At 44.5% G+C, this 12,074-nt stretch overlaps 1 protein-coding gene across 7 annotated transcripts in view; it reads left to right on the top strand.

The window, feature by feature from the left end:
* CHD2 (chromodomain helicase DNA binding protein 2) overlaps window positions 1-12,074 on the top strand; it is a 62,118-nt gene that overhangs the window by 41,808 nt on the left and 8,236 nt on the right. For all 7 annotated transcript variants that reach the window (XM_068958757.1, XM_068958754.1, XM_068958752.1 and 4 more), the window contains 11 exons: window positions 359-451; window positions 921-1,094; window positions 2,025-2,200; window positions 3,781-3,822; window positions 4,915-5,054; window positions 5,817-5,955; window positions 6,099-6,249; window positions 7,601-7,723; window positions 8,581-8,709; window positions 9,451-9,591; window positions 10,795-10,929. In XM_068958757.1, coding sequence (XP_068814858.1) covers window positions 359-451; window positions 921-1,094; window positions 2,025-2,200; window positions 3,781-3,822; window positions 4,915-5,054; window positions 5,817-5,955; window positions 6,099-6,249; window positions 7,601-7,723; window positions 8,581-8,709; window positions 9,451-9,591; window positions 10,795-10,929 — 1,443 coding nt within the window. The remainder of the gene's footprint in view (window positions 1-358; window positions 452-920; window positions 1,095-2,024; window positions 2,201-3,780; window positions 3,823-4,914; window positions 5,055-5,816; window positions 5,956-6,098; window positions 6,250-7,600; window positions 7,724-8,580; window positions 8,710-9,450; window positions 9,592-10,794; window positions 10,930-12,074) is intronic.

Raw genomic sequence — 12,074 nt, 5'->3', positions numbered from 1 at the left:
AGCGTTGCTAGACAGTTTATTGCTGAGCGCTTTGAATGAACTCTCCTAATGGCCCAGGTAGCAGAGCTTCCCGAGGGGAAAGAGTCCACAGTTAATACATCTCACTGTCTGGAAATTTTCCTACTGCTCAGCCTTGATGTTCCTTTCTTCTAACCCTGTCACCCTTGCTTATACTCGCTTGTACCACTTGAGATAGTTCAATTATGATACCCTGCAGATATTTACACTCCTTTACTTAGCTCATATCAGCACAACGCATATTTAGCTATCGCACCCTGCAAATCTGTTCTTGAAACCTCCTATTTCGTCCTGCACTCGGCACCCTCCGGCTTTATCACTCTTTCTTTCCGACTGGTAGGAGATGGACATTGATGAGATCTTGCGTCTGGCTGAAACACGAGAGAATGAGGTGTCCACCAGCGCCACCGACGAGCTCCTCTCACAGTTCAAGGTACAAAGCCTTGGTCCGTAGTGGGGTGTGGGTACGTGGCAGTCCACAGCGCTCCCCACATCCTGCCACAGAAGTATGATTGGTGACAGACAGGACAAGTCAGGCCAGATGAGAGGTGATCTGCACAAAGCAGCTTTTTGAGGAGTTATCGGTTTGGTAGCTATTCATTTGATTGTAAGTGATCTTGAAAGCTGTGAATAAAATGCAGGCCTCACCAAATCTGGAAACAAAACCAGTACCTTAGGAAGGCTTAGCAGTACTTCTTAAACTGCACGTACTTCCTCAGGAGCTGTTAGCCCAAGGACATGGCAAGAAACCAGGGATGGAGTAACATAGAGCTCAGTTTTAAAGTAATTATGGAAATGTTGGCAGAATTCCTGTGGGGAAGAAGCTGAGGCTTAGCTGACAGCTCTGGGGTATTCCTGCCAGGGAAGAGAATTCCTAAAAGTGTTCTTTTTGCTTATAAAAGGTGGCCAACTTTGCAACTATGGAGGAGGAAGAGACAGAGCTGGATGAGAGGTCCCAGAAGGACTGGGATGATATAATTCCAGAGGAGCAGAGGAAGAAGGTGGAAGAGGAAGAAAGGCAGAAAGAATTGGAGGAAATCTACATGCTGCCTAGGATCCGGAGCTCGACTAAAAAGGTACAGCGAGAGCTGGCAAAGGCAGTACTCAAGGAAAGCGTTCTTGCCATCTGAATGCTGCTTTCCCTCCTCCAAAACTGGTTCGGAGCAAAGCACAGAGGAATTCTGTTGGTCTCTTACTGGCATCGTGCATTGGGCCCATGGCCCATGGTCTGTAATGCAGTATAAGGGCACATGTTGGATTTGGCACGAATCATCTTGTGTTAACAGACAAAATAAAGAACCTGTAGTGAGCACAGGGCAAAATACCCAGCTGTATAATGCAGATCTAACTGCGGTTTACTCTCTCTTATGGCTGTTTCTTTTTCTTTGACTCTGTAGCTCCCTGGGCTACTTTTGCCTAAACCTGACTCTTGCAGGCAAAAAAGAGAGGGTCTTCCCAAGTTTTTTTAAGTGATACTATCTATCCAAATCCAAAAGAAATCAGACTATGCAAGAAAACTCTCCTGAGACATGGGACTTGGAGGGGCAGTTCCCTGTTTGTGATAAGCTGGGGAAAAACATTAAGGTGAAAACTAGAGAGAAGGAGAATGTTTCATATCTGATCATTCCAGATTCACTTCTGAGGTATCCTTCTGGTTTTCAAACATCCCAGCTATCAAGGAGCTTAAGCAAATGTGGAACAAAACTATGGAAAATCAGTGTGTTTTAATGTGTCTTATGCCTTAGTAAAGCAAAACACGACTGTGGAACTGCTGGCTGGAAGGCTGTTAAAGTTGGATGGCCAACTACACTGGAGCCTTAGCTAGCCAGAAACTGCAAGAGTGTCCAGCTTCTCTGGCTGGGTGACATGGGCCTCTGCATCTTCAGAAAGAGATGCCAAGGTGTTTTACACAGTCGCAACATCAAATAGTACCAGTGCATGGAAGGGACACAAAGGATAGGCAGATTAGCACTTGATACTTACTGCTGCCTTTCTGGTACATACAGGCTCAGACAAATGACAGTGAATCAGATGCAGAAACTAAAAGAAGGCTTCAGAGATCGTCTGGATCTGAAAGCGAGACTGATGATACCGATGACGAGAAGAGGCCAAAGCGCAGGGGGCGCCCACGGAGTGTCAGGAAGGATACTGTGGAAGGATTTACTGATGCTGAAATCAGGAGGTGAGTGCTGAGTGCAGGAGACTGTTCAGAAAACAAATTTAGAAACCCCACGCAGGTGGAGAAAAGCCCAAATGTCTCTAGGAGAGGTTCAGCTATAAACACATCCGTGGTTTTGGTGAAGCTGGTTCGCTGGGACAGCTTCTTCAGTTCAGAGTGAACTGCCTGGGGCCATTTTCTCCCGAAACGTTTTTTCTTTGTGAATTACTCAGTGAATCTTGCATGTGTTGTTCAAACCATTTCTAAACAGAGGAGGAGAAGAGTTAACATTTCTTCTGCACATTTGTATAATTCATTTTGCTACCAGCTGATGACCTTGACGTTCAGGTCTGTTCAAAATGAACTGAATTATATTTAGTCAGGCTGCAGTGAGACTGGTTACTTCCTAAAATTAATCCTTATTGTAACTGCCCTTACAGGACTGAGGGGGTTGAGTTAATTCCGTATTACACATGAGAGAGCTGAGCTGCCATGAGATACAGAGCTGGAGAAGGCAAGGAGTCTGGCCTGCCTGATATTTTTCTGGCAATAATCCTGTTGATTTAACTTAAGTGAAAGGCAGCCTCTGTCTGGCAATATAACCCCATGAGAACAAATGGTCCTGTTGATCAGAGTAGTAATGTATCCTCTTCTGCACTGTGTCCCGCAAGTCAGTTGGGGGGCTGAATTCCGTGACGTTATTTTCTTCTCGTATCCTCTAATCCCTGAGCCTTTCCCAAAGGTCTTTAACTTAACGGCTCTGCCTGGAGGTTCAGCCAAAGATGGAAAGGGGGCTTTGTGAGTCTTCTTTGACTCTCTTTTCATCTTTGAGCTGATATATTATTAAAAAGGAGATTGTCAGACTTCTCACGTTGTGGTGGTTGCCCCATGTTCAGCCCTGAAACTATAGAGAAAGAAGGAGATGTTATACTGTCAACTATAACAAACATGTAGGTTATTGTACATCAGCAGGAGGCTGAAAGAGCACAAGATGGAAAAAAAAAGAAGGGGAAGAATTAATGCTCATTTAAAAATAATCTATAGTTGAAACGATTTGGTCTACTGCCAGGATAAGGCAATATTCAGTCACAACAATGGTGTCAGACTCTTGCCCTAAGCTATGTATTAGCCATAGCAGTGATTTTCGCAATAAAAAATAAGACTTAAAAATAAATATCAATCCCTGTCTGCACACCTGTGTGATGAATTGTTACACTTACAACCTGAATGTTAAAATTACGAGTGACATTGATTTAATACTACTTTTCTCCTTGGAAAAAAGAAGTTAATAATTACCAAGATGGTGTGAGCTAGGGCTCTCTTTTATTTTTTGCACTAAAAATATGACTCTCCTATTTTTTTTCTCAACTGAAAGCCATCCAGCATTCACAGTAATGTTGTGTTCTTCTTCAGCTGAGGTCACAAAACCCTTTGTGAGGGTTAATGAATTGAGCTTCCCAGTCCTGAGTGATTCTTAGCTAATCAGTCTGTAGTGCCAGGTCAGTAACAGGGCAGGCTGTAATTAACATGTTCAAGTGTATTTGTGATACTGAACCTACTTTTTACAGCTGTTGCTTTGGTTTCCGTTTTCTTTTTTCACTTAGGTTTATCAAGGCTTATAAGAAGTTTGGACTGCCTCTTGAACGGTAAGTCCCAACGTGGCTCTGGAGCGTTATCACAGGGGGATGTTGTGTTTCTAAGCACTGCCATATGCCCACTGCTATGGGCGTTTGACACAAAATCCCCAAACAGCACAAAGCTTGAAAGGTTTGCTATTGTATAGTCAGTGAAATGACCTCTGCCCTGAAAATGCAAGTAATGCCCAGGTGGGCCTGGAAAGCGGTAGCCCTTACTGAGGTCTCCGAGCTGAGGCTGCAATCCCTGTGTAGGTGGTCTGGGAAATAACTGTGTTTTCTCAGCTGGTTGTGTTCTTCTATTGAGAAACACAAGGCTTGGGCACGGGCTTTGGCACAACGAGTTCCGGCCAAACTAGAGGGACAGCAGATGTCAGCTTTTGACCGTTATTAAATGGAGTTAATACAGAACTGGGAAGGCATAAAAGAATACTGGGCAGTCAGAGAGGGAGCCACTTGTGCCCAAGACAGTTCTCACCTTCACTTTAACAGTAGAAAAGCCAAAGGATTGCATCTGTTTTGCTACCTCTGTACTGTACTGCAGTTGTTAGGCCACAAAGCAAACTTAAACTGTCTTATTTCCTGCTCTAGCTCCAATCATGCAGGTTTCATACATTCATAGGTGTACTGCATGACAGTGACTCAGACGGGTATATGCATGCAGTAAAAGTGCAGCCGGGGCCTACGCATCCCTGCAAGTCTGTGACAGACAATGTTGGGGCTTTCTGAGAAGCACTGCACAGCCACACCGGCGTTCTGTAAGAGGGGGTGGGACACAGTGTCTGCCCGTCTACTGTGCAAGAGGTGCACACTTTACTCCATATTAAGAGGCCATGCTGGCGCAGGTTTTCTCTACTTGCAGTCTCAGAGTCTGCGCTTGAGCGTGGTCTTGTATCCATGCAGAGTAGGTACCCAGGGAGTTTGGGCATGAGTGAATTCTGTCCCCAGCAGGCAATGAGATGGAGAGCTGTGGTTGAGCACAGTATGCAGAGTGCATTGCAGAATCAATTATTAAAAGCTATGAAATGATTATTCAGGGAGCATCTGGGAGGAGATGTGGTGTATCGAGTACAAAACTTTCAATTCTTTTTTCCCCTTTGCCAGGCTAGAGTGCATTGCCCGGGATGCAGAGCTGGTGGATAAGTCTATAGCTGATCTGAAACGGTTAGGGGAACTCATCCACAACAGCTGTGTGTCAGCAATGCAAGAATACGAGGAGCAGCTGAAAGAAAATCCAGGTGAAGGTAAGCGAGGATGTTGTGTGCTGCTGTTACAATGCTTTTGGGGATGTTCAGTGGAGCTGGTAAGACCATTCCCGTGCTGGACAGGGTGGCATGCCACATGGCAACTGAAAGCCAAAGAACAAGCACACGCTTAAACCATCCCTCCTCTGCCAGACAGCTATCACCAACAGAGAGAAATCTGCAAGTCTTCTGCTCAAACTGGAGAGTGCCGTTTCAGTGTGTTAGTGTCTGCTAAACATGAGTGTTCTAGGGGAGAGGCTGAAGCCATCAGCTTATTTAATGCCACAAGGCAACCAGAACATATTTTAACTGCTTCTGGGACTGGGAATCAAACTGAGGCTTTGTACTCCATGGTAGAGCAGGGTCCACAATTAACAATCCTCTGAGCTGTTGCTGTCAGCCACTCCGTGTATGACTGTTCTGTGCCGTACGTCTCTAGGAAGCAGCAAGGTTTGGAGATGTAGAGGTCCGGGCTGGATTTTCAGCTGTATCTCTGCCTGTTATAGCTGAACAAAATTACTGAAGCAACAGTTCCGGTGTACTTAAGTATATTTTTATGAAAATGATCTTGGGAGGTGTTTGGATTGCAGAACTAAGCAACTCGGTGAAAGATAACTTATTTTTTGGACCCACCTTAGCAGACAGACTTACATTTAAATAAGAGATTGTGGGCAAGGTGTTGATCTCTGTGTCTCTAGACTTTTTCCAGAGAAACTTCCTTCTATAAGAGTGCTTAAAGTTGGCATGCTTATTGTTGAACAGGGAAAGGACCTGGGAAAAGAAGAGGTCCTACTATCAAGATTTCTGGTGTCCAAGTCAATGTGAAATCCATCATCCAGCATGAAGAGGAGTTTGAAATGCTGCACAAGTCCATCCCCACAGACCCAGAGGAAAGGAAGAAGTGAGTTTGAATGGCTGAGCAGGCAATGCAGAAAGAGGCTTAGGGAATTTGGATTTTGTGGTGGAAGGAGACTAGCCTAGATATGTGGATTTGCTTTTCCCCCCCGGAGCATTAAAAGTAGCTCATGTTTGAAATGCCTTCAGGTACCGCCTGACGTGCCGTGTCAAAGCTGCCCATTTTGATGTAGACTGGGGAGTGGAGGAGGATTCTCGCTTGTTAGTGGGAATTTACGAGCATGGTTATGGAAACTGGGAGCTAATTAAAACAGATCCGGAATTGAAGTTATCTGATAAGGTAGGTTGCTTTGCATGTTGCTTGCATTGGGTCCATGGCAGTATTCATAGAGAACATGTTTGATTTGTCCCAGAACCAGATGTTTATGTTTGTAAGCACTCCAAAAATAACAATAAATAATAAGGAAGAAAGCAGTGACCTCTGTGGAATGCTGCATGCTTGATGAAAAGCAGAGTTATGTTATTTGATTGGCAGTACATTTTCTCTGAACAGTGCCATATGAACCACACTGAAATGATGCAGGAGGAAAATGGTAATGCTGACATATGTGGTTACATGCACAGTACAGAGGCTGCATTGCATAATCATGACTTGATGTTTCCTTGAGCATCTCACAAGAACTGGAGTTTGGATATCTGTGTGGAAAGAATTTTTCAGAGATTTGACACTGCTTATGTCACGATTGGTCTATGTTAACTCTGAGAGTATAGTTACATGACTGTTTGACTAGAGCAGCAAAGCCAGCTGGAAAGCCTCCATTTAGTTCCTTCGTCCCTCAGTTGTTCCCATAAGAACTGTTTATGGGGGCCCTACTGAAGTGATCCAGGTTAAAAATAAGCCACCAGTTGTTGTGTCAGCACAGTGGAAGGACAGTGGACTGCAGCACAGGGCTGGGGAGCATCGGGGCTCTTCAAAAATCGGCTTTACTGCCAACACACTGCATTGCTGTGACATCCCCTCTAGTGTTTTTAGAAAAGGTCAGACTGTGGCTGAGAGCCTTCCAACATGAAGTTCAGAAGGGCCTTTTACAATGGGAACAGTTGCCTGAGACACACCACCACATTTCCAATAAAGTAGTAAGGTACCCGTGGGTGGCAAGTTGAGAAACCCTTCTCAAAGTGGCAGCCTTGCAGCCTTGTTTTCCAATAAAGATTCTTTGGCTCTATCATTACTGTAGCAATGTCTCAGGCTACCAGAGGATACCAGCCTGCTGTGACAAGGCTGTCACAAACAAATCTGAAGTGTCAAGATGGACAGTGAACTCAGTTTTGCAATGCAAGCTCCCAATATATTTAGCGAATTGTTTTTGTTTGTTTGTTTGTTTGTTTGCTTTAGTTTTTGCATGCTTACTGGAAAGATTCTTGAGAACCTAGAGTGCTGCCATGGGATCCTTTCACTTCTACAAAAGCCTAAGGGTAGGGATCCTTGCAGTTGCTAGGAGCTTTCCTGATGGCTAAGACAAGGAGAGTCTCTGTGGAATCTCCTCAGGCCTTAAGCCTTCCTGTCTCCCCAGAAGATGCAGCACCTCCAGCCTTTTGCTGGCCTGGAAGGATTACTGTTAATGTGTATCTTTTCCTGTTGAGGTTTGATAGGTGCATGTGGGTGTTTTTTTTTTTTTTCTTTATCAAAGATCCTACCTGTTGAGACAGATAAGAAACCTCAGGGAAAACAGCTCCAGACCCGGGTTGATTATCTACTGAAACTGCTGAAGAAAGATCTGGACAAGAAAGAAAACATGAAAGACGGGGAAGAGGTGAGGACATGGCTGCTTGATTCTGGAGGATTCACTAGTTGGTTGGCGGTGGGAGGTGGGGCAGGCTGTATTCCCAACTCATTAAATAACTTCTGCATGAAAGACTATGGATTTGCTTGTGTTCTGAGCACACTGTGATACTGAAATGATAATTGGGGGGGGATAGATAATTACTACACTAATTGATGGACTTCAGCATGACTCTCTAATCCTAAGTTAAATTTTCCACTTTGACACTTGGAAGACAGAATATATTCAAAAAATATATTCCAGGTCTAGTTATGCCCTGTCTCTAGAGCTTGAAGCCCCCCTTTTGGGGGAGTGAGAAAGTAATTTGCACCCAGCTTTGTTTATTCCATCACTTTTCAAAAAACTTTTAAAAATTGCTGTGGTATCCACTGCTCAAAAATAGCTTGATAAATAGGCATGACTATCCCCTGTTTTCCTGCAGCGGTTTGTACATTAAGCACACTCAGCTTGCACTATCTTAGTTTCTATTTCTCCCACTTGGAAGTTGCACCACTATGCGTTCTGTTAAATATCCGTGAAATACCTAGTAACACCAGGAATCAGGTAGCTTTATGCCATGTCACCTCAGTGTCATTATTTTGTATGCACCAGATTGTAGATGTTTGGGATATTCCCTCGGCCCCTCAGATCTCACAGGCAGGTCCTCTTTCTGGCTGGAGCTTGATCATCTAATTTCATATGTGGCCCCATTAGCCCAGGGGCTCCTCAGGCTTCCTGCCACCCTGCAGGACCTGCAGCTGTTCCTGAGGTGTTGATGAGATTGGGTATATCTCCAGCAAGCAGCTACGGCTCTTTGCTTGCTCTGACTTGCTCTGTGTTTTCTCTAGGGCAAGCTGAAGAAGAGGAAACCACGGGTAAAGAAAGAGAACAAGGCTCCCAAAGTCAAAGATGAGCATGGGAATGAACTCTCCTCTCCTCGGCATTCAGACAACCAGTCAGAAGAGGGTGAAGTCAAGGTAAGTCGACTTGGTGGAGAGTGACTTTGGGATTTTTTTTTGAGCTATGTTGTTGCTACAGAAACTCAGCTTCAAAAGCACCTGTTGCAAATGCCCTGTTGATTCAGGGGGAACTACAGAGGGCATTCCCATAAGAGACTGGCAAACTCACAGGAGCATGTATTCAGCTGCTGGGCTGAGAGGGACCTTCCTCACCCTCTCTTTTAGGTCAGTGCCTTAAGTGTTTTTGGTGAATCCTAGAATAGTCACATACATCCATATATTGGCTCAGAGGAAAGGTTGTCTTAGGACAAAGTCTTTTAGCCTTATAAAGGACAGAAAGAAGAATTGTTTCCCTCTCCTTTTCAGTACATCAGCCAGTGGAGAAGCTGGAGTTTTCCAAGGTCATGCTGTTGATTAGAATAGCTTCTCTCTTTGAGTGGTTTGGCTTATAGCCTAAGGCTTTTTGTTCATGCTCTGATCAGTATCTACCTTACGGGCTGAGTGTTCTCCAGTGCAGCTGGCACAGGAAAGCAGTGCTTATCTGGAGTTTGCCAGTTAGTTACAGATTGGGCCTGGTCTAATTTTTATGCCCTTCTGTTAAGGGTGGGGTAGATGGGCTTGCTGTCTGGTTAATAGATGTGCAGGCAAATTTGGATGGACCTCAGAAATTGTTGCTTTTCATGGATGCAAGTTTTATGGAAGAAGGTGTATGGGAGGAGAGGAACTCCAACTTTGACTGTGCTGTGGCTGCTTTTCTAGGAGGATGGCTTGGAAAAGAGCCCAGTGAAAAAGAAACAGAAGAAGAAAGAGAACAAAGAGAACAAGGAAAAGCAGACAACCACTAAGAAAGAAAAAGAAAGTGATAAAGAGAAAAAGAAGACAAAAGACAAGAAAGAAAAGGTATGCAATACTCTCATAAGTAGTTTAAGACACAGGAAAGTCTCTGAGCAGAGGGGCAAGCCATGAGATTTGTGATTTATTAAAGGCTCTATGTGAAGAGACATCAATGAAGCACTGTGGGGTCAGGTACTCCCCTTTCCCAGGTCTTCTAATTTTTTTAGTGTGAAGAATTGCAATGAAGAGTGGAAAAGACAATGTATCCTAAAGCTTGTGGAAGGAGAGAAAAAAGGGAGAGGAGATTTGTCAGATTGCCTTTAAAATTCAGCTATCCCTGTGACAGCAGTGTGACAGTCAGAATAGCTGATGTTAAGGAAGAAAGGGAGAAGAGCCTGGAGCACTCAGTTCATAGTGATGTTCAGTTGTGATTTATTATGCAGTTGGCAGCTGCTTGTCTGTGTTCCCCTCTAATTTAAATTCACCCAGAATAACCCAACTACCCAAACCATTTAGACTATGAGTTGTCGTTGTGGCTGTTGAGGACTCAACAGAATGAATGTTTCGACACCAGTGGTATGTTGTGGACTAAAATGTCCCTTGAATTTTGGGTACAGTTGCCCTTAGGCTGGATTCAAACTGGGAGAGAGGCAAAAGGCTCTCTAGTAATTACCTGAAGTACTTGTCCAAAGAACAGGTATGTACTGAATGCCCAGTGTGTTTTGACGTTGAGGTCATAAGTACAAACCAGGCATTATTTCATATGTAGGGGAAAGTTTGCTTTCCAGTGATTTTTGCCTTGACTCTAAAGGACTTTAACTATAGGTAAGTCATACAGATCAAAATTTACACTTATCGGGCCATGACTTGAGGTTGCTTTCCAGAGGATCTGAGATCTAGTGATGTCACATGAAGTTGCAGGTGCTCATAAACATCAGACTGCTCTGAGCGCTGTCCTTTGCAAGGGGCAGACATTCTTTAGCCTGATCTCTCTTCCAGGTCCTCAAAGTTGGTTTTTCTCCATGTGAGTATAAGCATCGTATTCATGTCCGAAATGTTGGCTCTGACTTCTCTGTGCTCCCTCAGGGATCACATAAATCTAAACAGGCATTACAGCAAAACAGTCTGCGATCTTGGGAGGAAAGCTGTGGGAGCAGTGCCCAGGATTTAACAACTGCCAGTAACAATAGCGTAAAGGTTGTTAGTTGGATCACTTGGGATCCTCCAGTCTAGCTCATCGTGTGATGTGTATAATTTGTCCTTTTAAAGCCTAAAGGTGGCGAAACCAAATCTGGAAGTAAAGGGAAGAGATCTCAAGGTCCCGTCCATATTACAGCAGGGAGTGAACCGATCCCTATTGGAGAAGACGAGGACGACGATCTGGACCAAGAAACTTTCAGCATAGTGAGTATTTCCCTGGGGAAACAGGGGGACAGTGGCAGAGAACCCGAACAAGGTAGCCAGAGTTTGCTTGCACGTTATCCAAGGCCACGTGTAAGTGTCAGGGCATGTGCACAGCACAAATGCATACATCCCGCTCTCACAGGGAGAGAGCCCTTCCTCGTGCCCCACTGTGATTCCCTCTGGCCTGTCAGAGAGCATCCCAGAAAAAACCTGTACGAGAGTTGTCTACCAGACTCCTCTGTGTCTCCCAGCTGACTGCTGTCAATGGCACCTCAACAGGAATATCAAAACCCTTAATTTCACAAATCAGTTCCAGCCCCTAATTTCACAAATCAATTGCACAGTTAAAGGGTGTGAATAACTTTCTTCAAAATTTTGCCTTGCATTAGAGCACATGTTCATCCCCTCGTCCGCCAGGGATTCGGGAGAGGGCAGCATGCCAACCTAACATGCTGAAGGACTCTCTGCCTTCACCTGATAATTTCCTACTGCTCATCTGACAACCCTGGGTTAAAGATGATCCCATACCCTTTTGTGGGAGTCTCTCTCCACAGCAGCCAAGGAGCTGCTGGGACCGTGCTAGGCAGGGGAACACAGGAGGGTTCCCGAGGGTGACCTTGTATGGCTGCAGTTGTTACAGAGTTGTCTGAGCTGTAAGTGCTTCCCTAGCTGTGTAAATGCTCTTGCAACAAGCATGTCTGTAAGGCTTGTTGTGAAAATAAAATAGCCTTTTAGTAGAATTTGTCATGGTAGACTCTCCGCAGCCTGACTTGCATAGGCCAGGGCAGAAAACTCCATCTCTTCAGTTTTGAAAAACAGTTCTGTAATTTGAAATTTAGGACCTGCAGGTTCAGTGTTGTCTTTGTCTGCTTTTTTTCTTTAATTTTTCCTCTGGGGTGTATGAAAGACCCAGTCAGCAGCAGATGTATGTCTGATTTACTGTCTGTGCAAAGTGTTGATGCACATAGAAAAAGATGCTGCTTTCATCTCCTGTCTCCCAGTTTCAGTAAAAGCAATATATTAAAACAAACACATTTGGATGGAGAGGGAGGTTACTGAGTAGGAGCTCCTTCAGCTGGGGCTATTTGTTCGGCATGTAAATGCTCAGTTATGCTTCCCTGCCTGCCGTGGCAAGCAGGCTGTGT

The sequence above is a fragment of the Struthio camelus genome, chromosome 12 (assembly GCF_040807025.1).
Source record: "Struthio camelus isolate bStrCam1 chromosome 12, bStrCam1.hap1, whole genome shotgun sequence".
Classification (NCBI taxonomy): domain Eukaryota; kingdom Metazoa; phylum Chordata; class Aves; order Struthioniformes; family Struthionidae; genus Struthio; species Struthio camelus.
Note: the sequence above shows the minus strand (reverse complement) of the source record. Positions and strands in the feature narration are given on the sequence as shown.